The sequence below is a fragment of the Agelaius tricolor genome, unplaced genomic scaffold (genome assembly GCF_023055355.1).
Source record: "Agelaius tricolor isolate 1412-34295 unplaced genomic scaffold, bAgeTri1.0.p SCAF_7, whole genome shotgun sequence".
Classification (NCBI taxonomy): domain Eukaryota; kingdom Metazoa; phylum Chordata; class Aves; order Passeriformes; family Icteridae; genus Agelaius; species Agelaius tricolor.
In genome coordinates, this window is record NW_027269267.1 from 7,579,801 (window position 1) to 7,604,959 (window position 25,159).

The 25,159-nt window shown below is 42.9% G+C and overlaps 1 protein-coding gene and 1 long non-coding RNA gene across 8 annotated transcripts in view; one reads left to right on the forward strand and one right to left on the reverse strand.

Moving 5' to 3' along the window:
- Positions 1 to 1,241: 1,241 nt before the first annotated feature.
- LOC139591569 (uncharacterized) lies at positions 1,242 to 8,204 on the reverse strand. Its single transcript, XR_011679679.1, has 2 exons — positions 3,933 to 8,204; positions 1,242 to 2,611 (listed from the first exon to the last, which is right to left on the reverse strand). It is a non-coding gene; the product is annotated as an uncharacterized lncRNA (long non-coding RNA).
- A 603-nt stretch (positions 8,205 to 8,807) lies between these two features.
- The window catches only part of CASK (calcium/calmodulin dependent serine protein kinase), a 189,106-nt gene continuing 172,754 nt past the window's right edge, over positions 8,808 to 25,159 (forward strand). For 3 of the 7 annotated variants that reach the window (XM_071430281.1, XM_071430280.1, XM_071430284.1), the window contains exon 1: positions 8,808 to 9,471. In XM_071430281.1, coding sequence (XP_071286382.1) covers positions 9,413 to 9,471 — 59 coding nt within the window. In that variant the 5' untranslated portion in view covers positions 8,808 to 9,412. The remainder of the gene's footprint in view (positions 9,472 to 25,159) is intronic. The other 4 variants (XM_071430279.1, XM_071430283.1, XM_071430285.1 and 1 more) reach the window with 2 other exon arrangements.

Below are 25,159 nucleotides of genomic sequence, written 5' to 3' on the forward strand. Positions count from 1 at the left end.
TGCTCTTGTTAGGAGCTCACACTCCAAGTCAGACAGATCCCTATCAAACTCTGTGGTGCCTGCTGGTTCCAGAACAAGGAAATATTGAGGAGACATTTTTTCATTTCTGTGAAAGGCAGACAAGGAAAAAATACCTTTCTCATTACTTTTTTAAAAGCTAGTAATCTTCTCCTTTTCTTTTAGGGCATCAATTACTATATTAACAGAAGAGTTTAAAGCATCCCCCTTTGAAAGATCAAAGGAAAAAAAACTCTATTTTTTTAAGGGAAACTTGCTGGAGCTCCTTACCACCTCCCTAGCATATCCAGAGTGATTATGCCTCAGAAATGTCTCTATCTGTTGACTGTCTGTAAAGGAAATCCAGACAATTAGCTGAGATGGAGACCATTGATGCCTAAAGTTGAGATTATTTGTATTTGATTCTCCATTAGGAACTACAGGATGAGAAAACAGAATTGACCACTGCTTGTAAAAATCTTGGTTTACCTGACCAGCTGGGCACTGGCTGCATCTGCACAGCAGAGGCAAACCAAGTGCCTTTCCCTGTCCATAATTCATTCCTGGTCTTTGTGGCCTTCACATCCTTGAGCTGACATGATTCTGGACAGGTACAGCTACTCTGGGCCACATCTGCTCCCTGATTATCTTCATGCTTCCAACCCAAGGCACCAAAAAAAGGACAACACAACCCCATGTAAACCTCTTAGCACTATGAGTCACAGCTTCTCCACTTATGATAGGATTTACCCACTGATCTGACAATCACTGCAAATAAGTACTTAGAAGATTTTTAGGCAACATCTCCTGTCTTCTGAAAGGAGAGAAAACACTTGGCCCTGTCTAGCCCTTGTTTGAAATAATTATTATGACAAAACTCAAGATTCCAGTCTAAGAAGCCCTTTAATGACATCAGGCACAGGCACAACCAAAGTCTCTGGGTGTGGAGCACAAAATGGACACCATGGCACTGGAAAATCCCCAAAGAGAACTCAAACAGCAAGGGAGACTGAGGGATCTGAATGGTGACAGCATGGGAGGGACACCATTTCTTCTGTGTGCATTTCTGCTCTGGGCTGGCCTCAGAGACATTTCTCTGTCCCTTTGCTTCTCACAGAACAGAGGTTTGGGTGGGCTGTCAGCAACATGTGTTACTTCTGGTGATTTTCCTCACACAATAATTAATTATTCCTAGAGGTTTGTCCTTCTTAAGTTACTGTAAAAACATAGTCCTGAGAAGTTAGTTCTGCTAGATTCTTTTTTATTCCTTGTGCTGAGGACATCACAGCATCACAGCATCAGACAGAGTTTCTGATTAGGAGTCACCATGCATAACATGAGGTTAGAACAGGCATTTGCAGCTCTTTAGAAAGTGGTTACATATTTCCATGATCCTTGGTTTTCCTCTGCTTCTATGGTAACATATTTTACATTGGTGAAGGAGCAGAGAGATGTGTTTGATGCTGCTGTACACCTGGAGCTGAGAGAAAATTGAGGGCAAGTCCTGTCTCCAGATGAGCACTGATGGCCAAAACAAGCCTGAAGCTGAGCGTGTTGGCCTGATGTAAAAACACCAGGCAAAACATCACTGAGGACCACACTGTACAGCATAAATAAACATTTGCTCACCTATGTGTCACTCTCCTGTCCTTAAATCAAGATCCTTCTCCCACTTCTTCCCACCTTCTGTTATATTCTCCACTGATGTTCCAATAGTGAGAGCAAACAGGGCAGCAATCACAAAAATAGGCTCATACTTAGCACACAAGCGCCTTTTCCCAAGGAAAAAAATGCCTCAGTGGAAGCATTTTTTTCCTTCCAAATGAAAAGGCCCCAAGCCACTCACAGAAGTCTCTGCTGAGATTTGGACCGTGTGCAGTGCACAGGTGATCATCAAGGGAGAGTGGCTGGAATTTCTTCAAAATAAGGGAGAGCCCATAAAAGGAGTGATCAGAGAGAGGCTGTGTGGTGGGTCTAGAGAGAGCTGTTATAAAGTGTGGCAGTCTTTTTCTCTCTCTGCTGTCTCCAAACTCCAGTTTCACAACAGCTTTTCAGCTGCAGCCAGGCTCCCAGCACGATGGGAATGCTGAGGACACTGCCAGGGATGAGGATGCCCATGGCCAGACCCCTTGGATGGCTGTCAGAGTCCTGCTGCCAACATAAGCCAGAGGAAAAAAGGACATTTTTCTCCCAGTTTTTCCCTTTGACAGACATGAATAGAATTTCATGGGACATGGAAAAACCTTACCCCTTTGCCCTCCAGGAGTTTCTCTCCTGCTAAATTTCAAAGATCTGTTTCAAACCATCTATGGCTTGGATTCCTGCAAGTAAAAAGTTTACAAGAATTTTCTCAATGGGAACTTGGCCAGTCTGAATCAGGAAGTCAAAACCAACTCTTTCCATTGCAGGTGGTTTCACTCATGAAATATAAAACAACCTTGAAGTTTGGGTATGAATAATCATGTAGTGCCAGCATAATACTCCAGAAAGGGAATAATAATACTCCAGAAAGCATAATAGTCCAGAAAGGGAAAGCATAAGAGGGAGAAGGAAGTGGGAAGTAACTAAATGGTGAGGCAGAGGGTGTTCACTCTTCTGTGAAGATATTCCCCATCTGAAAAAAACCCAAAAAAACAGGAGGCTGAGAACACCAGGAGAAAAAGAAAAAAGCTGGATACAAAGAGGAAGATGAAATACTTAGTAAACAACTACTTACAGAATTAGTATTCTCTTCTAAAGTTTTAAAATGTGGCAAGCTTAGCTTACCCTGAGGCTATAGGATAAGTGGTAAAGCCATAGCTGTGTCTTAGAAGCCTTCAGCTGTAAACCTTGTCAGCTTTTGTATTGCATTACTGCACATTAATAGTGATCTAGGAAATGCAGTAAGAAAAATTAGGTATTTTAAACCTCATAAAGAGGGTTTGGAAAATAAATTGGTGGCAGAATGGGGACAAAATAGAGAACAAATTTTGGAATGAAAAATGAAATACAGAATAAAACTAAGGGGCTGAGAACACAAGAAATGCCCTAATGGGTTCACCTAGCCCTCCTGACCTGGGAGGGAATACTGAGATCAGTAACATGGCCTTCCTGGGTAAGGAGATTATCTGAATTCCAGGTGTGCTGACTCTGGGGACTCACCTGAATGTGGAGAAGCTGACTGTATAATTTGTAGTGAAAACTGAATTTACACCTTCAAAAATGAAAACAGAGCAGTGGCAGTAGGAGATAGCTCTGAAAGTGCATGAAAGCCTGGTCACAACCTGCAACCCTTCCTTTTCCCAGCACCTGCTGTTGCTGTACCAGGTCTGCCCCACAGCACACCCCTGCCTATTCCACCCAGGGGTTTTTTATAGTGATGTGTCATTCCTGAAATGCTCTAATTCCTTTTTTGAACCTCCTGATATTGTTGGTGTCCACAGCTTCCTGTGGCAGCAAGTTCTCAAAAAGTTTGCTATCCAGTGGATGTGTATAATATTTTTTTGAAAGTGGGGTCTGTCTTAAACTACCTTCCCACTTCCTTTATGGATCATCCCTTGGTTTCAGTAGTGCAGGGTTTGAAAACCAACTCTGTTTTCACCTTCACGCTTTTGTAAACCTCAAGTATACCTTACCTCAGGTGTCTTCTCTGCAAATTGACAAATCCCACCCTTTTTCCCTTTCCTTGCAAGGCAGCTGGCTCATCCCTGGGCTGTTTCTGTTGCCAATCTCCCTCTGTTCCCTTGCAAACTCCTTTGCCATCTTCCTGGAGATGGGAAGGCCTAAAACATCCCAACCCTCCAGCTGTGGGTGCACAGGAGTTTCATGTGGAGGCAAAATGACACTTTCTGTTGTTTTCATGCCTCTCCTGACACACCCAATACTGCCTTGGTTGTTTTTTTGGTTTTTTTTTTTTGACTGTCAGTGTACCCTGAGCAGTGGTTTCAGAAAAACACCTGGAAAAATGAGTCTGAGGGATCTTCCCAGAGCTGCAACCACCAGTTCCAAGCCCAGCATCCAGCAGGGATGGTGTAGATGAGGATTTTCTCTCAATGAAGTATTCCCTGCCATTTATCTACATCAAAGCTCCTCATTTGCTCTGCTTTGTGGGGCCCTTCTGGAGTTTCTATTAGGGTGGCACCTGTCTAGTGAAAAGAGCTTCATAATCTTGTACAAAAGACAGGAGAGGGAGAAATGCAAGAAAGAAGGAAAGAAAGACATGAAAATAAAAAGGTAACTAGTTTTCTTTTTTTTGTGCTAGTACTTAGCATTTTGATATTGTCTTCATAATGTGATTTTTAATTATTTTTCTCTATATAGGTGCATGAATGTAGCATATGGTTGCAAATGATGAAAAGATAACTGGAATTTTCAGTTGTTTTTATTACCTGGTTTTAACCCCTCTAAGACATTTTTAATTTAAAAAAAGTTTCAATAAAAGCATCCTGAGAGATTTCCTCTACAGTTCTTATAATTTAATCCATACTCATCAATGAGGAAAAGCTGCAGCTGGGGAGAAATAAATAAACACCTCCAGTAATGCAATCAAGACACAGCTACACGGTACACAAGGAAGGGGAAAATCAGCAGAATGGCAAGGAATAGCTAAAGAAACTCAATTAAATAAGGGCTTGTGTAATTTTAAAGTATTCCTCTCTCTTTGGATGTTGTCAGCTGTTCTTACCTGGGACTGTTTCACCTCTGGAAGTTGATTTTGAAAGGTGACTTGTGATCCTTCTGACAATATCAGACTGGGTCAGCTTTGGTTTAGTTTAATGCCCATCTTCAATAGTGTTACCATAATTTCTGTTTAATTATGAGTAAAGTCTAATTGCAGATGAGGAAAGTGACCAAGACCTGTCTGGTTACTGGCCCTGGGTCAGTGTGAGCTGTGTCAGAGCAAGGGGATGTGGTCACCATGTCTCAAGGGCAGTGAAAGCAAATTCCTCATTCCAAAGAGGCACCTCTCAGCCTGCTGCCCAAGGAAAGGAGGCTTTGCCATGCTCACACTGCTCCCAACTTTCCCAGGAACTTTTGAACCTGGCGGTCAATTCCAACGGAATCAGCTGGGGGCAAGGTACAGGTGCCTGAGATAAGCCCCAACTGCTTTTTGAAGAGAAGTGGCTGCAGGAAAGAGACCAGGTGGTGGCTTCAGTGAGGAAAGGTGGCACTGAGAGTCCCCTTCTCACTGAGCAATGGAGACCTGACACTGGGAAGGAGCTTAAAAACAACTCCACTGGGGGGGAAAAAAATGCAGTTGGAGATGATCTTCCCAGACAAACCTCACTCACCTGTTAAGAGAAGCATTCATGGGAAACCTGGCCTCCTTAATTACAGTGTGGCACAACTGGTGCGCTACACCTGAGCTCTGCAGCTGCAGCCTACCCTGCCACATGGCACATTCTGAGCTGATTTAATTACAGACTTTTGCAAGGAGTCATCCAGACCTACTCCAGGTCAGCTGATGGCTTTTGAGGGTTCTTTTCACTAACAGTTTTTACAAGGACTGAAAATGTAAAGTGCCTGTGATCAAAACACTTCCTCTTTTCATTTCAACCAAAACACATTTCTACTGCCCAAAGTATGAACTGTTTTCAGCTCATAAAACTTGCACACCTCAACAATATGGCAGTTTGTCAGAAACCTGGTAGGCCTGCAATGTTCCCTCTTACAAATTACTAACAGCTCATACTCATCTTCAGTGTTGTTCTCAAACTTTGGAAGAGGGAGGGAATTAATACCTGGGTTACAGATCAAAGCACCCAGGAACCTGTTATAATTGGAATTCCTGTTATAATTGGAATCTGAGGAACAGGATTTGGTGCTTCCTACATCTGTGGGATAACAGAACGCTGTTAAACCACTGAAATTCCTTGTTCTTCATCACCACCTACCTTTTACATCAAACTTTTAAATGAAAACACCATAAAGGCTCTTTGGATAACTGGTAACTACTGTTCCAAAACCAACTTTTGAACAACTTACCTGCCCTGTGGTTCACGCTGTGCAGACTGTAGGAGAAGAACCCCAGGTGAATAAAACTTGCAAACCCCACAAAACTTTTAGAAAGAAGATTTCTAGTGCCCAAGCCCACGCTCAGCTACTCCTTAGCATATTTTGAATGCAAAACTGGTTAACCTAAGCATACACAACCTTAACCAGCCTGTCCAGGACCTGGCAGACAGGCAGCTCAAACTGTGCAGTGCTCTGGGGAAGGCCACCAGGGGCTGTAGGGCATTTCCTCATGTGAACACTCAGTGTCCTTCTCTTGCTCCTTCCTGATCAAAAAGTCCCTTTCCCAGCTCTGAAATAACTGATCTGTTTTCAGACCATTACCTCGCCAGGAAATCATTTCAGGCCTCAAGTGCAAAGTTTCTTCTGCTCCTATGTCAAACATTATGGTTACACACTGAGATGCTAGATGTACATATTTCAAAATTATTCATTTAATCCCAGAATCTATAAGGATCCACACTGGATAAATGGGTGAAAATCAAGAATGCTTGATTATGAAAGGGAATGACTACTTTTGAACTTGTGCCTGGAATGTCTGATCACAAACACACCTGTAAATGCTTTGCTTGGATTATCCTGCCACTGGGTCCTGGCTGCTGGCAGACCAATGCTCATATTTTCCTGAGCCCATTCAATGTGAAACAGAGTTACAGCACAGTTCTCAGTTGTTCCAGTAACTGCTGATGCAGTGGTATCCTTGCTGCGTTTGCTGGCTCACCGTGCAACTTTTTATGGTCCAGATCTACACACAAACCCTGCTCCAGACAGATTCTTCTCATGCAGCTCAAACAGGAGGCAGCACCCGAGTTCACCCTCCCCTGCACTGAGCATGCACAACTGACAGGTTTGATGGATCCACTCTTTTTCTTGTGAGCCTGGTGAATGCTAGGGCTGCTCTAACAAGCACATTCTTTGCTCAAGGGTTGGGAAAAAATAATAAAAACAACAACCAAAAACTAAATAAACAAACAAACAAAAAAGTAAAGTCAGTCCATCAGATTAAAAAAGCAGCCACTACCCTAGTTCCTCAAGTAAGCCAGATGCCTCCTGGCATTCCCTGGATGCCAGGGAATGGATCACCTCTCTTCAGCAAAAGCCCATTTTTGTTCCATGTCTTCCAACTTCCTTCCTTCCCACAACCAACCCCCAACCCGTGCCGCCAGATCTTGTCCTTTAGCAGAAAGCCACATTTATGTGCTGCCTATTCCCAAAACCAACCCAAGAGTCCTCTGAAGTTCTTAAAGGGTTTGCTCTATTGCAATATTTTGGCACAAAGGCCTCCATATATTACGCCTGGTAAACTTTTATTCAGTTTAAGCTGTCACACCTGGGCAATGTTGCCTGGTGTGACACCAAGAACTCATCCAGAGGAAGACAACACCTCAGGTGATGCTGCTGGAGCAGCCAAAGCATTTGCCCCAGCTCAGGAGGAGATCCATCACCAGCAATTTTCTTCCTTGTACACTTTTTTATTGTTTTTTTATGTTAACTTCTCACGATGGCTTTGCTTCATGAGACAGCTTCAGCTCAAAGCATAAAGTGAACACTCACCCATATTCTAAAAATTCTTACTGAGTGACCTGTGTGGGACTCAGCCTTGTGGGTCTGCAAAAGGAAAAAAATGGGTGCCCACGTTTAGCTGTGTGAAATTTAGAGAACAGTTTAAATATATCAGCTTTTTGTTTGCAGTCCAAAGAGCAGATGGTGGTTTAAATATTTTTAAAAGGTTTGTATGGGATGGAGCACAGACCCACATGAATGTCTCTCACCCTGTAAGACAGCACTGTGCAGTGATGTAATTATTGGATATAACTAATTAGATGTAATTATTTTAACCATTTTTTCTTGATTTTTTTTTCCTTTTAAATTTGCCTGGAGACAGGAACAAGGTAAAATGTTGTCAAAGGTTTCAAAGCCAACCTTTAAACCATTTCATCAGGTAATACTGCTCTGACAGATTTTTTTCTCTGTCTCGGGAACAATTCCAGAATTTACCTCTGTTAAGAAGTTTTAGGAAGCTACATGTGTGCTAATGTACCTTGACAGAAACACTTTTTGTAAACTGCAAGAGTTCCTGAATAATTCCTTCAAGAAGAGCTTTCCTTTCTTCCACAAACCAGCCAAGTTTTCAAAAACTTGGAAAAGCACACACGTGCAACATGTTAAAAACCATGGAACGATGAATGGGGAAGGCACTCGGGTGTTTTAAGCCTCACCCGGTGTCTCGCACGGTGTTTTTTGGGGCTGTTGCAGGATCGCCAGCCAGCGGTGCCGCACAGCTGGGGCAGCTCCGAAGGCGCATACCCAAAAGGTGAATTCGCTGCTCTCGGGGATAAAGAGCGGCTTTCCCAGCAACAAAGGCGGTTCGGATCGCGCTGCAGAAACACTCACATCCCGCTGGAATTCGCTGAATGGCAAATAAAGCACTGCACAAAGCCGTGCGAGCCGGGTTCGCGCTGAGGTTCTTTATTGCCACAGCCCGGTTCGTGGGGACGCGGAGGGACCCCCCCCCGCCGTGCCTGCCGCGGGGCGATGGGAGCGATAAAGGCGATAAGGGCGGCCGGAGCGATAAGCGCGAGCGGCACCCGCGCTCCGACCCCCTCCCCGCGCCATGACGTCACACCCCCCTCCCCGCGCCATGACGTCACCGCGCCCCGCGCCTGCGCGAGCCCCCACTCCTCCCGCGCGCACCCCCCCCCCCCTCGCCTCGCCTCGCCTCGCACCTCCCCGGACCCCTCGAGCGGGCGGTTGGGGGCGTGGCCCCCCGCGCGCGTGCGCGCGCGCCCCTGGCGGCGCCCGCCCCCGTGACGGGTTTGCGTGACGGCGGCACCGGGAGCACGCGCGCGCGCCCGCCCGCCTGCCCGCCCTTCGGTACCGCGAGCGCCTATCGCGACCGCCTGTCGCGACCGCCGCCTCTCCGCAGCCGCCGCCTCCTCCTCCTCCTCGCGCCCGGGAGCGGAATCAGCGCCCGCGCCTGGGCTCCCCCCGCCCTTCCCCCCTCCCACTATTATCCTCCCTCCCGGCGCTCCCGCCCGGGAACGCGCGCCCCGCTCCCGCCCGGCGAGGGAGTGACCCGGCGCTGCCGCCCGCCCCGATCCCCTCCATGGCTCCCGCGCCGCCCCGCTGAGCCGGAGCCGCCCGCCGGGAGCCGCGGCTGAGCGCGGGAGGGAGGGGGCGGGAGGGGGGTGGGAGGCGGGGGCGCGGGGGGTGCGACACGCGCGGGGAGCGGCGGCGGCCGCGGCAGGAGGCGGAGGAGGAGCGGCAGGAGCGGGGAGTCCCGGCGCGGCCGCGGGAGCCCCGGGCGGGCGGGCGGCGCTGGGAGCGGCCGGGATTTACCGTGGTGGCGGTGGGCGCTGAGCGGCGGGGGAGCCGGGCGTCCCCGGGGCCGCCGCCTCTCGGGCTGAGCCCCCCCGCCCGGACCATGGCCGACGACGACGTGCTGTTCGAGGACGTGTACGAGCTCTGCGAGGTGATCGGCAAGTGAGTGCGGCGGGGAGCGGGCAGGGCTGGGCTGGGCTGGGCGGGGGGAGCGCTGCCCCGCGCCCCCCGCCCGCACCGGGCACGGGGATGCTCCGCCCGGGACCCACCTGAGTCGCCGCCGGCGGGTCCGTGCGGGGTGCGGGTCCCCCCCCCGTGGCCGGTGCCCACCGTCCTCGTCACACGGCAGGCGGAAGGGGGAGAAGTGACCCCATGTTTCCTCAGCCACCATGATTAACCACCTCGCCATCGCTCAGCCTGGCTGCAGCAAGCGGCAACCACTTCCCACCCCTTTTCTTCTCCTCCCCCCGATATCCCATTCCTGGCACACCCATCAAGGATTGCCTCTTGGGGAAGGGAGAGGGAAGATAGCTCTCCCTAGATCCACCTATTCGCTGGGTGTCTGCGTGTTTGTGCGCCAGGTGTTGGGTTTTCCTCTTCTTTGCTGCATAATAACCGGCTTGGTAGTGGCGCTCGGGTAGTGCTCGGTTCTCGTCCAGATCCATCACTCTGGCTCGTGTGGAAATGGAGATGTACAAGGCAGGAGGAGTGCTTGGCCTTTTGAGTCTTATTATGCAACTGCTGTTAAACCGATGCTCGAGGCTTTTATGAAACCTGGGAGTTGAGGCAGCGGCTGGCGTTCCCCAGCTGCTGTTTCGGGTTACCGCTGTTGGATGAAAATGACAATCCGAGTCACCAAGAACATGCAGAGACTCCCCCAAATCAGATGATGATAAAGAATTAAACATGAACTCCATTCTCCCCTGCCCCCATATTTCCGTGACTGCTCAGTTTTGAAATCCGTTCTTTATTTCTTCATCGTCTTTCATGTATTTTCTGTAGTTGTGTCCGTGTTGCAAAAAGGACGGGAAAGATACAGTGATACTGAGACTGCCTAATTTCCGTGTGTCTGATTCCAAAGCTGAGATTGCTCTGCAAGCCTTAATAGTGACACTGTTCAGTGTGCCTGGAGTTTTCTTCTTCATGACAATGGATTTTATGAGAATAATTGAGCGTGTTTTGGTTATAAACAAAGAATGTTTCCTGCATGTATTCTCTTGCCCGCTCTCCACCCTGATGCTTTTCAGTATACATGGAGTGCTGTCTGCTTTCAAAGCCAGGGCTAAAAATATTCCAGAATTAATCTTTTCTCAGGATTATACTGAAACGCTGGTCTTGGACATAGCAGGTGGCTTTGTTGTCAGCAGAAGTTTCAGCACTCAGTTGTGTCGTTTCACAAGACACCACCACCTTGCTCCTAACACAACTTTTAAAAATATTAAGCTCCAAGGGCCTTGTTTGCCATCATAAATGGTACATGATTGCTTTAACTTGATGACGTTGAGGAGCTTCTGTAGGAGCAGAACTCTTGTTGTTTAAGGTGTTTTGAATACAATTTTTGGCACGCTCCTTTCACAAGTGGTTTTATGCTAACCACTGCAGTTCACACTGGGATTTATTCCTGCCCAGTTGCCATTAGCAGGAAGGTGCAGTGCTCATGCATGACTGCACACCCTTTCAGAGCATGGATGATCGATTCACAGGGGGCCAGATGTTTGCACATCTCCACTGACTTTTTCTTCTGTGGCTGGAGAATTTCGAAGGGAGAGCTCTAAACCGGTGGATTAGGTGTTAGCTGCAGAAGTTCCACACGAGATTTAGGTAGTGTAGAGAGTGTTGTGATGTAACTAGATCTAACAGATAAATATTGAATCACAGCAGCAGGGTGATGCCAAGAACACTGTAGCAAAAACAGGGTGTATCACTGAAAATAGCAGCAGCAGTGGTGGTGTGAAGGGCTGATAGCTGGTTGTGATTACTCAGGTTTTCCCACACAGATGTCAAGTCCATCCTCTTAAAAAACCCAAACATTTAAAATATAAATACACAACTTTCATGTACAATTTATGAGTGGTATTCCTGTTTATTTGCAATGCTACGCAGGTAAAATCCAGCGGACCAGAGGTGCAGCATCTTTATTTAGCTTACAGATTCTGGGTACCACCTTGCCTGTCCATAAGAAACTTCAGGAAAGCTGCTGTAGATCTGCTTTGAATTGCTACATATGCATCTGACCAAACATCTTCCAGTGAAACATACATTAAATCTCTGCCTGTCCCCGGGATTTGTTATTGATCGATGCAGTGATTTAGTTCTTGCAGCTAGCACATGTGGCTCTGATTTGCATTTCGGACACATGAAATACCAAAATGTGTAGTTTATCTTTCCTAAATAGGTAGTTACCACTGTCACTTAAGGTAGTAAAAGGTATTTTCATAAAGGGTGTGGGAAAGAGGTCTTTGCCTGTAAAATGTCTGAGTGTTTAGTCAAAGTTCTCATACAATTTACTAGAGAAATCAGGAGATACTTTCTTGGCTGACAGTAGACAGTCCAATTTGTTGAGGCATATTCTGATCTTTAGGATAAGCTTTAAACACTTTTAAATACAATAAACTGATAAGACTGACTTTGAGTAAATGCATTAATAATAGCTTTTGGTGAGGAACAATTACAGGGTAGTAGTATATGAATGAATTGATGGGAATGACAATGATAAACTGTTTATTATGTGACATTTAGTGTGTTTAAGTTCTGCAAGCATGCATTTTTCATTTTTAAGGGGTGTGGGTGGAAAGAAAGGCCAGGAGGGATAGAGAGAAATTCTAGTTCATGTTTTCATTAGAAAAAAAAATGTTGGGGAAATCTTATTTTGCATATATTTCCAGTATACCTTTCCATTGCTGAAAGCTATATGAAAATACAAATTGGAATAACAATCCCAATTTCTCATTTAATTTTTTAAAGTGGAATTTATGACACTAACATTAGTCATGTATTTTTACTTAACCAGACGTGTTATGTTTGAGGTTACCATCTCTTCTACTTGGCTGACACAAATATTCTTCAGAAAGAAAGAAATTGGGGATTTCTTTATTAATCTTCATAAATGTGTTAACATATCTCAGGATAAGTGATAGTGATGAAAAACACAAGTGTGCCTTTTTTTTTCCTAACTTGCTTCCAGGTGACTTTGAAGAGATTCTCCCTGTGTATTGGTTGAGAATTTCACAGTCTAAAATCTTTAAGGCTGTTCCTATGTGGATCAGACCATGTGTTTGATTGACAGCTCACAGATAATAATGCTAAGTGTACTTGTTTATTTTTTTATTAGAATTTTCATTCAAAAGGCTTTGAGTAGTTTATAAAACGTAGTAGGTGTAAAATTGAAACTTCTTGGCTACTCATCCAAGGTGCAGACTGTTCTATCAGAGAAGCTCCACATACACGTAGCAGGAGTTTTCTTCATGCCAGAGAGAGAATGCCTGTCTTCAGCAGGTGTTGAATCTAGAAGAGTGAGGCAAGGTTTTTATGATAGAGCCTTGTTCTGCAAGCACTTTATTTTAAATTATCTGGTTTTACGTTTCTGTACCTCTTAAGATCCATATCAGTTTATGTTAGCATTAGAGGAGAACCATAAAGATCGTCTGACCTTTCTAACAGTAGGACTTACTTAAAATTTCTCCAGATGTTTAAGTTGTAAATACAATGGGATAAAGATGATAGTCATTTATTTGTGTTTGAAGGGGCTTTGGTCACAATTGAAGTCATTAATCCTGGGGTGCATTAGGAAGAGCATGGCTGGCAGCTGGAGGGAGGGAATCCTGCCCCTCTGCTCAGCCCTGTGAGGATCTCCTGGAGTGCTGTGTCCAGCTCTGGGCTCCTCAGGACAGGACAGGACAGACACGGAGCTCCTGGAGTGGGTCCAGTGGAGGGTGACAAGGATGATGGAGGGACTGGAGCATCTCACTGAGGACAGGCTGAGGGAGCTGGGCCTGTTCAACCTTGAGATATCTGAGAGGGGCCCTCATCCCTGTCTGTCAGTGTCTGCAGGGAGGCTCAGGGCATGGACCAGGCTCTGCTCCCTGGTTCCAGCAATGGGACAGGAACTGATGGCCAGAAGTTCCACCTGAACATGAGGAAGAATTCCTTCAATGTACAGTGACCAAGCACTGGAACTGGTTGTCCAGAGAAGGCACGGAGTCTCCCTCACTTGAGATATTCCAGACACATCTGGACACAGTCCTGTGCCATGTGCTGTGGGATGACCCTGCTTGAGCAGGGAGATGGGACCAGATGACCCATGGTGGTCCCTTCCAGCCTGATCCATTGTGTGATATTAATAGTTACTTAATAGTGACTATACAATAGTACTTAAACTGTACAGTTTTGTAATGTTTTTCTTCTGTGTGTGGGCTGTATGTGCCATCACTGTGTGTGTAGTAGTGCAGTTGTTGGCATTTCCAGTACCCAAGGATACCCTGATGTTTGGTGCTAATGCTGTCAGAGCTTCCAGGACATTCTCTGCAATCTTGGTTGAGGCTAATCCTCTCCTGCACTGCACATGTGAGGATTTTAGTTTGTTTTCTGTGATGGGATGATTTTTGTTTGTTTCTGTGATGGGATGAATCTCTCTGCTTGGGCTCTTCCATCTAGTAAAGAGTTGCCAGCAGTCATTGCCCCCTTCTCCTTCCAGACTGATAACACAGCTGGAACACCACAGATGAGAGCTGAGGATGCAAAGTCGTGGGACAGGGTTTATTTGTTTGCTTGTTTTTTTTCAATAAAATTTGAAGGCTTCTAGCCCACTGAAGTCAGACAAGGGGTGGTGGTTGTAATTCCATCCTAAGCTCTTACTTGGAGTTGGAGGTGCTTTAGATTTATGCCTCAGTCTGGGAGTGTTCAGGAAAAGGATGACAGAGCTCCTGGATTCCTTGTCCAGGAAATACTGAAAACTTTTAATAATTGTAATTATTGTGGTAACAAAACTATGTAGAGGTATTTTGATGGTTTCAGTGGTATTGGTTTTCATTATTGCCTCCATTTTCACTCACAGGAATTAGAATGCTGTTACCTCTCAAACATACTTTTAGTCTAGTACACTGTTGAGATTTTGCATTTCCTGGAAAACCAATGCAAATAACTGATGGGTGTAATTAATGACAAATCAAATGGAAATGTGAAACAACTGTAGTATGTACTCAACTGTTTGTAAAGGGGGGGAAGGGAACTTCTTTGGGATATTGCAACTGATTTGTCTAGTTCAGCTTTTGAGTTTTTTAGTGCTGTTTGAAACTCTCTGTTAATAAAACATTCTTGGCTGTTGTCACTGTTACAGTACATAAGAGTAACAGATTATAATAAATATTTGATTTAAGCATGAGGTCATAACGTGCATTTCTTCAGGAAAATAGTGGTTGATTATTTGTAGTGTATAATTGCTAGGGTATAACCTTAGGTTAGTTATTCTGTATGGATTTTAGCTGTAGCAGTGACCCATTTCTACTTAAGACGCTCTGCCTACTTAAGAGAAGCAGCTGAACACAGAATAGAATGAACAAACCTGGTCGCAGAGTACATTTCAACCACTACTCCCTATTTGTGCAGCTTTTTCTAATATTGATACCCAGCAGCACTCTTGTGTACCTCCCTCTTGAGGGAGAATTCCTTCATGGGAAGGGTTGCTAAGCATTGGGATGAGCTGCCCGGGGGTGCAGGAGTCACCATGGCTGGAGCTGTTCATGAGCTGGCTGGATTTGGCACTCAGTGCCATCCATGCTTGAGTTGACGGGGCGGTGATCGGTCGGAGGTTGGAATTGATGATCTTGGGGTTTTTTCCCCAACATAAATGATTCAGTGATTCTTATGATGTGAACAAGAACAGCTGTAGTGATTGGGAAGTTGAGGATTGCTTAAGAGGGGAGTTTGGAGGAACTTGATCTGGGAAAATACAAGCTGAGAAAGATTGTGCAGGGGCTTTGCAAATATGGCTATGTGTTTGAACACCTGAGAGAAGGAAGCCTTGAAAATGAGCAAATCTGAGCAGACTAGTCCTGTGTAATTTCAGCCTGGAAGTTTGAAGATTTTAGGCCAATTCACTACTGAGATTCTGGATCAGATATCTGTGAGAAGTTGTGGGATGAAAAAAGTGACCTTGACTTGAAGATTTGATAAGTTAGGAGTTTGATCATTTTGTTGAAATAGGATGAAGCTTCAGAAAAATGGGGGCCAGGCTTCAGGACCCAAGTGATTCTTGATTCAATCTTCTGAATTTCAATTCAAACATAGTACTTAAGATAAAATGCTCTAGGATAAAGAAATATTAGGGAAAGAAGAGAGACACATTTTATGTCAACAGCCACTCACCTACTTAGCCCTCTCTCTGACACACTGTGCTTTTTATAATCTTTTATACAGATGTCACTACTATGAAAGGTAATCAAGCATTATTAACCTCAGTATGATGTTTCCAAAGATCACTTCTCAGAAACTTGTAGTCATATTAAATGTGTCATCTAAAGAAGGATGACTCCAGAAACGAGTGGTTGTTATAAGTAGGTATTTCATGCTGAATTGTGGAGTTGATAAAAATAACTCATGAATGAAGGGAGTACTTTTTTTTTTAATATGCAGCATGACTATCAGCATGGCCAGAACTATCATCCCTACCTGTTAAAAAAATTAAACTTACTTCTTGAGATAGTGTATCAGCTATTCCCACCAAAAGAACCCCAAGAAACTTTTATTTTCCTTTGCCTACATCAGATAAGTGTGTAAGAGGAAACCTTGGTTAGAGATTTAAAGCATGGGAAGAGAGTGCCTTGAGTTCAGCATGGCTGTAAACTGAACTGTGCCTTGTGTGCCAGGTTAGTGCCTTCTCTTCATAAACTTGTGCTGCAGTCAGAATGGGTTGCAGTGCTCCTTGGGAGGTGTCTGTTGGTGCAAGGAATGCTGCCCTTGTTGGAAACAGCAGTGCACAGCAAAACTGTGGCATTTCAGTCACCTTTGTGTTACTGGGTATTGAAGCTCCCTTTTACCAGTATCTTTTTTTGGAGGTGAAAACAGTGAAATAAGGTTTGAATAATTTTTGGACATTGACCATAAAAGACCTTTACATTGTAATAAGGGTTTATTTTTTCACTTCAGTTTGTATCGCTTTCCAGAGATATTACTAAAACCTTTTACAGGATAAATTTAGGACTAAAAGGACCGAGGACTATTGCCTAATGTATTCTCACAGGGCAGAATTGAATGTACCTCGGTTAACAAGTGCCTCGCTCTTTTATTTTCATCACTTTTTCCTAGAATAGGATAAGAAGGGGTAGCCAGCAAGTTAGTCCATATGTTCTGTCTTTTGTTGCAGTGGGGCTGTGCTTTCCTTCCAGGCTTAGGATTTGTCAGAACTCTTGTGTTATCAATTTTTTGCCAATTTCTGTATTGACTTAACTTTTTCAGGAGTCAGCAGTTAGAACATGTTTTCAGCACCTGAAAACATTATTAGTTACAAACTCACAAAGTTCATTGTCTGTTTAAGAAGTTCTGAATATTTGCCTTCCACCAGGGATTCTAAGTAGCATTTGGTTGAATAGATTTTTACTTGGCTCCTTCACCTGTTTCTTTGACTACCCAATGGGAGGTCACTGCTTGCAGCTACTCTGATTTCATTTTTAACTAACACCTCCATTTTCTTTTCTGGATTATGTGGACATAAGCAGTTATTCCCAGCATTTAATATTGAGTAAATTTCCTAGGATATGTGAACTAAGAAAGTTGTACAAAACTTTCCTCTGAACAAAGTTTTTAGAAGTAAAAGCTGGGGTGTACAGGCATTTACAGTGGTTCCAAATGTGTTCTGTTCAGTTGTTTGGAAGCACTTAAAGTCAAGTTGCAAAACTAGTTTTATCTTATCAAAGTGTCAGTTCTGCTGCAGCTGAGATTAAGAAACCCTTAGAATTTCAATGTGTGCCTTGCCTAGGAACACGTTATTCTAGGCTAAGTTGTGACTTCATATAAATTCAGTTACCAGAGTTTGCAAGTTGAATTTTTGATCTAAAGATCACTGGGAGTAAGGAAGGAAGTCTTGTCTTTAGAAAGGTTGAGGCTTCTCAGGTACAGTCTGTAAGATATTCAGAACTTCATGAAATCTTTTTCTAGGTGTCTTGTTACGTGGGTCTGTGAAGTAGACATAACACCACCAAAAGCAAAAGAAAAATAAAAAACCCAGAAAAATCTAAAGAACTTCTCCTAAAAGAAAGTTCAGCTTGTCCTGACCATCTCAGAACTTAGGGCATGTTCCTCTGCCTCCTTTTTCCTTCCACTTTCATTCTGGGGAGAGGGTCTGTGAGTGAAACCTTTGGCTGTGTCCTTGATGTTCCAGCTTAGAGAAGGCAGCCAAAGGAGTGTGTTACTGCTTTGCTTCCACACTGCTCCAGGGAATCCTGATCATCCACATGGACTTGTCAGCTGCCCACTTTCTCCTTTTTATTCTGGCTCCAGATGTTGGTGCTGATACTGAGCAGAGGGGAACAGTTCTGAACTGTGGGAAAGCACTCATTTACACTCAGTGAGAGGGATCAATACACCTGTAAATGGAAGGGATAGTGAAGAAGAAAGTGAGGTAATCTTATCTCCCTTCTTGAAACCACTCCTCCACCCCCTCCTCCTGGTTAGGAGAAGATGATGGAGGAGGTGGGAGTGAGGGTGGCCTGTGAAGATGACAAACAATTTTGGGAATTATGTATTAAGTGATATGATCTTTTCTACATCAATAGTGATCTGAGCTAGTAATTTTTCCTAGAAAAGAGCTTCGTGGAGCTCTTTATGTTTGCCAGGGGTGAACTTGAATGCAGCAGCAGCAGATAGGTTGTGTTTGGATGGGTTTAGAGAGAGACCTGTCTGCTCAGCAATGGTCTGGCTGCATGCAGAGCAGGATCCAGAGTGGGGATTGAGGTGAAATCCTGCACCTCTGTGATCCTGCAGCCTCAGCAAGTGTATCATAGTTCAGGAAGGAGAGCTGTGACAAGGTGTAGCTGTGCTGTGTGTAACCATGGCAGTGGTGCCCTTTCTCCTCTTTGTGCCCTGTGTGGGCAGTGTGTGAGGGCATCCTGGTGCCAGGAGCTGAATGAAGTTTGCTGCTTGCTGCTGGGAGAAGGAGGCATTGCTCTCTTTATGTGCCCCGAGTGATCCACCCTTCCTTCCCCCGTGCACACTCCCAGGTTCACCTGCTCTGTATGAGCCACGTGCACCACAGAAATGATTTGTTTTCTGCTGTTTTCACTGGCTTGACCAGACCTAGAGTGCAGTCAGGGCTTGCTCAAGGTAGAAGACTCAGGGATGGAGAGAGATAAAGTGTGCAGGCACCTCTCCCCTCTTCTCACCTTTGGCAACAGTGAATTACTGTGACCATGTCGTAAAATGCTTTGTTAGGGTTTTTTTAAGAGTATGTTTGGCTTTTTTGTATAATCAGGAAGTTAGCTTCCAAACCCTCTTCTGCAATAATCCAGACAATGGTAAGGAAAGGACAAGAAAAAATGGAAACAGATTCCTTTTTTTGAGGGGAAAGGAAATATTCCAAATTAACGTGCAATTATAAACACACGCACACAAAAAAAGAGTTGTTTTTATGGTCTTAATTTGTTTTTTCCTTCCTCCTATACACATATTCTTATTCCCTGTAATTAAAACCAAGCACTAACTTTACATCAGGACCTCATTTCATTCAGGATTTTAATTGGTGACACAGCCAATTAAAATTAGGAAGGCAACTGACTCTGGGATTTTTATTTGTTGAATATTTGAATTAATTGTTTGAAGTATATTAGCTTATGACATGGTTAGATGTTCTTCAAATGTTCATGTGCCTTGTTGGGTCCTTCAGAACGTAAAATGTTCACAGTTGAATGTACTCTGAACAGCACGCGTGCTTTGATGTTTGTGGGTAATTCTAATCTTTATAGAAACCAAATCTGTTACTTCTGGTTCTGGTGTGATTGTGTGCAAAAGCTCTGATAACGTATTTAGGAATGTTGAAGAAATTCAAAACCTAGGTTTTCCCAAGCCACCTATTTTCAGATTTTGTTTTGCTCTAAACATAAATGTAAAATGTATTGTATTGATCAAGAACTTGTTTCAGTTAAAATATCTGCCTACCTGTCCATTTGTTTTTTAGGGTTTTTTGTCTGGGTTTTTGTTTCCGGTCTTTTTAGGAAAAGTTCTGTGTTAGTGCATCTGGATCAAGTTTAGATTGAAAAGTACCAACTTCCATTTACAGAAAACACTGTTTTCCTTTCTACAGCCCCTCAAACTAGAAGTAACCTCTTTCTTAGTGTGTTTCTGCAAGTATCTTAATTTCAGACCTTCAGCATTACAGACATGACAGGAACAAAAGGGGCTTTCAAAACTGAAGGTCAGACAGAACAGTATTGCTCAGTTAGAGCTATTATATTAAGATTATTTTTCTTACTTTTTCCTTTCTGGAAAAAGCAGTTATCTGTTGGCCGAGTTTCTCAGATGTTCAGCCCTTAAGGTTCAATTATCTTTAAAAGCATAAAGTAAACAGGGTGCTTAAAATATCAGAAGTTCTTTCCCTAATCTTAGATCTCAAGTGTGTCAATTTTTTTTTATCAGCTGCAGGCACTTGTAATTGTAAAGTATTCAAAACTTCATAGCTGCCATTGAGATACACTTCGAGGATACTTCCTCAGCTCTTGCAGATGCATCTTCTTACTTGGATTCTTGGTTTGAAGTTTTTAAAAGTTTGAGTTGTCTGTTTGCTGTGTTGATAAGAGGTGTTTTCAAATAGATTGCTGACTGTAGAGTTGTTTTGTGTTGTGTGTTTGAAATACTTAAAATTTGCTCAGAACAGGGACTGGGAAGTGGATTTTTGCTTTGTGAAGATGGTCATCATGGATGCTTCGTTTCCCTTCTTAGCGGGTCTGGTGATTTTTAAATGATTCCATACAACATCTGCTGGGAGTTTTGATTCCTGTATCCTCTAGCCTGGTGAGTGCTTTCACAGGCACTGTGTGCTAGGGAAGGATTTTAATTTGAGTGTCCTGATGTTGGGAGGATTGCTCCAAGCACTGATGATGCGGTGGCATGGACAAGTTCTGAGAACATGTCCCAGGTAGCAGTGAGGCAAAGTCCACAGCAGAACTGTTGGTTTGGGTAATCCTCCATGCTGGTGAGCTACAATGTCTCTTGAGATGGTGCTTTTCAATATGCAGCATCCTTTAGGTGCTGTGTTAAACTGCAAACTCAGAAGTAGAATCTGAAATTATTCTCAGGCATGCAGTTAAGCAGAAAGGGGTGAAACTTCTGTGATTCTTTCCCTGAATGTTCATTGTATTTCACAATGGGACTTAGCTTCTCATATTGCTAATGTATTTTTTAAAAAATTAAAGTGTTCCAGAAAACTAATTTGGGAAATTCTCTTCTCAAAACCCAGGCTATATCCAGCTTCTCAGTATTTGTTAAAGTTGCAAAGACAAGGAAGAGTGTAAGAATAATACCTTCCTGAAATGTGGTTTCAGATAAATGGCTGGAACATTCAGAAATCAGCAGTGACTTGTGAGAATATTGCTGCATGTTAGAATTTAAACATGTGTATTTTGCTGAAAGCTGCTTTGAAATTCTTTTTCTCATATGTGCTAAAAATTGATCTGTGAGGTTTTTGCATTTAAAAATAGAGACTTGCAGTGGTTTGGAGCTGTTCTTACTGATAGGTTTCCCTTTTTTTGTCACTGTTTGAAAAAGGAAAAAAGAAAAAGCAACTTGAAATGTTTACCATTTGGATAAAGCTGTAAGAATTACTCAGAACTTTCCTTTTCATTTAACTTTTCCCCTTACACTCAGATGCTAGCTTGAGACTTTGCTGCCATCTCTAGTTTCTTGATGAAATTTATCTTGAGCTGCTATTTGGTCCTGCATTTTCATCTGTATTCTTAAAAAGACAGATTTTGGCTGGATTTCATGACTGCTGTTAGAAGAATTTGTTTTGTAAAGCTTGTATCAGTGAGGAAAATAGCTGTCCCCTGTGGTTTTTTCCCCTGAGAATACATTAGGGAGTTTTTCTAAGGAGAAATATCTTGTATTCTTAATATCTTGTATTCTTCTTTGTTTCACCTTCAGATACAGCTTTAGTTAATAAGCCAACTTCCAGCATTTTTTGCTCTCATTTTGTCTGTTAAATTTTGTAAGTCTCCTGTTACTGTATTTACTGTGATCAAGACAGTAAATTCTGTTGGTTGGTTATTGAATATAGAACAGTTTTGGGTTTTACTGGTCTCTTCAGTACCAGCATTTTACTTCCAGTTTGAGTGTCAGTATACCTGAATGGTTTTTAAATGTTTCTTTGCCAGTTTTTATCTTTTAGCATTCTTTTGTAATGTGACACTCCTCGGTAGCTCTGCCAAAGCTTCATTCTGGATTTTTTTCCCCTGTTTTGCCTCATATTTCTTTTTCTATCAATGACAACTTTTCCTAACAACTTGTATACAAAGTTTCACATGGTGTATCCTGGCTTAGACTGGGATCTCCTTCAGTTTTCTTCAGTCTCCAGGGCTCCCAGCAGACTGTAGGATGGCTGTCAGTCAGAATTTTGCTCCCATGGAAACTGGCTTGCTGCAAAATCAAACTGCAGTTTGAGTGTCTGAAACTTCAGCTAACAAAAGGTTTCTCAGAGTTACAAGAACCTTTGAAAAAGTGTCATCATTTTACAGTTTTATCTTTGAATCTCCACCAGCTGAGACTGTAGTGTTGAGACCCGTGTCTGTTTTCTGTAGAGGGAGTGGTACAGGGTAACCTGTTCTGTTACTGTCTCAAAGTCCTGATGACAGTTCAGGTATTCAATGGGACTTTTGGTTTGGTTTGTTTTTTTGTTGTTGTTTTTGTTTGTTTGCTTGTTTTTTGTTTTGTTTTGGTGGGTTTTTTTGGTTTTTTTTTTGTTTTTTTGGGGTTTTTTTGTTGTTGATTGGTTGGTTGGTTGGTTGGGCTGGGTTTTTTCCCCTGTAAAAGCTGTAGAGGAAAGTGCTTTTTTTTTCACAGGTTGACTTTGCCTCTGCAGCATGGAAAAAGTAAAGTTGTGTGGCTTCAGTGCTTCTGCCTAGAATTAAAGGAAGAGAGGTGGTTCTCTGCAGTGGAATTGTGTTCCTGTGAGCATGTGTGGAAGAAGGAAGTTTATCTGATCTCTTCTCACCAAGGGGAAATAAGATCTTGGCCTACTTATCTTAGCAACCATTCTTCTCTACCCAGTCAGCTTCTGGGAAAATAAGGGTTTTTCAGCAACAATGCATATAGAACATTGTTTTATGCCTAAAAAGTATAAACCTATTATAAGGTTTTAAGAGTGGAACCTGCTCCACTCTTTCCTGCGTACTCTAGTTAGCAGAAACTGCTTTTTGTATTTTTCACATTTTCTACTTTCTCTAATCTCTGTGATTTTGCATTAAAAAGTGCTGCTTTTTTTTTCCTTGCTGCTTTCTTTAGGCTGATGCTGTCTTACAGGATAACTCCTGAAATCTCAGGAAAACTTATATACCTACTGCTCAAGTTAAAGGACTTGCAGAAATACAAAACTCTTAAGTGAAAGGAGAAAGTTGTATCTCTAAAGTCTTGTCTTGTGCAGGAGTTCATGTTTTGTGGAAAATGTTACACCAGTAAACTCATTGGAAGAGTTGTGTGATCCTGCCCTGTTAGTATGTCAGAGCTGATATCAACACTGTGTGTTGCTATCACTGTATGTTTTTAAATTTATCCACATGTAAATGGGCCGGTAAAATGCTTGAATTTTTTTGCCCATTCTCCTTCACTTCTAGCAAACGCAATTATTACCTTCTATCCTAGCAGTTTAAGTGCTCTCTGGAAGCTTTATAAAGCTTCAGAAAATATTCTCTTCTTTAATGATGTGCAAAAATCTTTAATCAGCATTCCTTCCAGCAGCTCAAATGCACAGAGGTGTGCCAAGTCCAAAATCACATTTGACTGAGTGCTAATTAAGTAATTTCACTTGTTTCCAGTTAAGACCCTGCAAAACATGCAAACCCTCTATTTTTTGTCTGCTTTAATGGATGGGAGCTGAGTTGTTATAGACAGAATCAGGAGCACATTGTTGATCCTGCCATACTTACTGCATGCCAGGAGTGAGAAAGAGGACAGTGTGGATCTGATGTGAAAGTATTCTCTATTTTTGGGGTTTTGTTTTGTTCTCCTAGTAGTTCCAGATGTTTTCACTGTCCTCTCTAGTCCTGATTCTCAGTAGAGCATGTTTTATGTTACTCCTCCTTTTAAACAGGTAGGTTGGGAAGGGCTGTTGTTCAGTATTAGTGAGCTAGTAATCAACAAGGTAAATATGGTTTGCAATGATCCAAAAATTCTCAATGTGTTTATGAATGTTTGATGCTATTCAGAGTGGACTGAAAAAAGGGTTGTGTTCAGCTGCTCAGTTTTATGTTGAAGGTGAGTTGCTAATTAAAATTGATTAGCATCTGCTCTTTTACCAATTGAAATGGTTTCCTGACTTAAGTTCTTGAGAAAATGTGTCTAGTAGTAGAGATTCTAACTCTAGTCAGATAGGTCTCATAGAACAGTTTTAAATTGTAGTCCATGTTAGTTTATGTAAACAGTTGGTAACGTTTATGCAGTGTATGAAAATCATACAGCTTTCTATAGGCAATTATGTAAAATGGGAATTATGTCCTTGTGAGGAAGTTGAGAACAAGTAGAAAATATTCACAATAGCACAGCTCAAGTTTATCTTTGTCTTGTCCAGACAGGAGTTTCTGTGCAAGTGTTCATTTTCAAAGTGCTTTATGTAGTAAAATGTATACAATGAAGTTCTTAAAAAAACCCAAAAAAATCTTACCAAGCAGTGTTCCTTGAGATGTGTCCCCCCACCCCTTTTTCTCATTTTTGTTCATGCTCTTGCTCTTTTGGGTGGCTAAACTAGACTGATGAAAAAAATGTCTTTCTCCCCTCACCCCTTCATAGGTTTCCCACTCAGTCATTCTCTTCAGGGACTGTGGCCAGTTTTCCAGCTACAGTGCAATTACTCTTAAAACTTTAATCTTCACCTGGATAGGAACTGGGGAGAAGTGGAAACCATGAAAACAGTTAAGCCAGGAAACCAGTTTATCAGAAAGAAGATTACATGTCTGTATCTTTGGAAGGAAAGCACAGATTATACTTTTTTTTTTTTTTAATCTCCCAGACAAATATTTTGTGCTTCTCAGTGGATTGATTACATGTGGTTGTCATGTGCTGGAAAACATTTGTGGGAGAAGGGGCCTTTCAGTGATGCTGCCTTAGTGGTACTTGGAATCTAGTTTGTCACAGAGGGCTATCACATAGATAACACAATTATTTATTCCTTGAGTGTCACATGTAGAAATTCATTTGTTGAGAACCAGACTAGCACCTTTCTTGAATGATCCAAAGGGAAAAAAAAACATGTGGAGGAGGATCAGGAGGTCATTAGCAGTTTTGAATATACTTATTTTTTTAAAGTGCTTTTAGTTTGGCATAGTATTCCTCCAGCTTGTATTTGAAGTCACATTTGGACTAAACCCTTGAGAATAAAGCAGTTGTTTTAAAGTTTTGTTTAGGCAGATACCTGCAGATAGGTGAAGACTGTAAAGATGGAATTTTCTACCCATAGGAAGGGAGTCCTTTCTCCTTAAGAGATGAAATGAGCAAACAGTTGGAAATAATCAATTTTGTAAGTAAGGCTCAACCCAAGTGCTGCTACCCTGGACATACAATTGAACTATGACATCTGTGAACTATCTAAAATGATTTCTAGATACCTTATAGCACTCTCTTCATGGATTGTTTTCATTCTGGTTTTGGCTATAGCAGT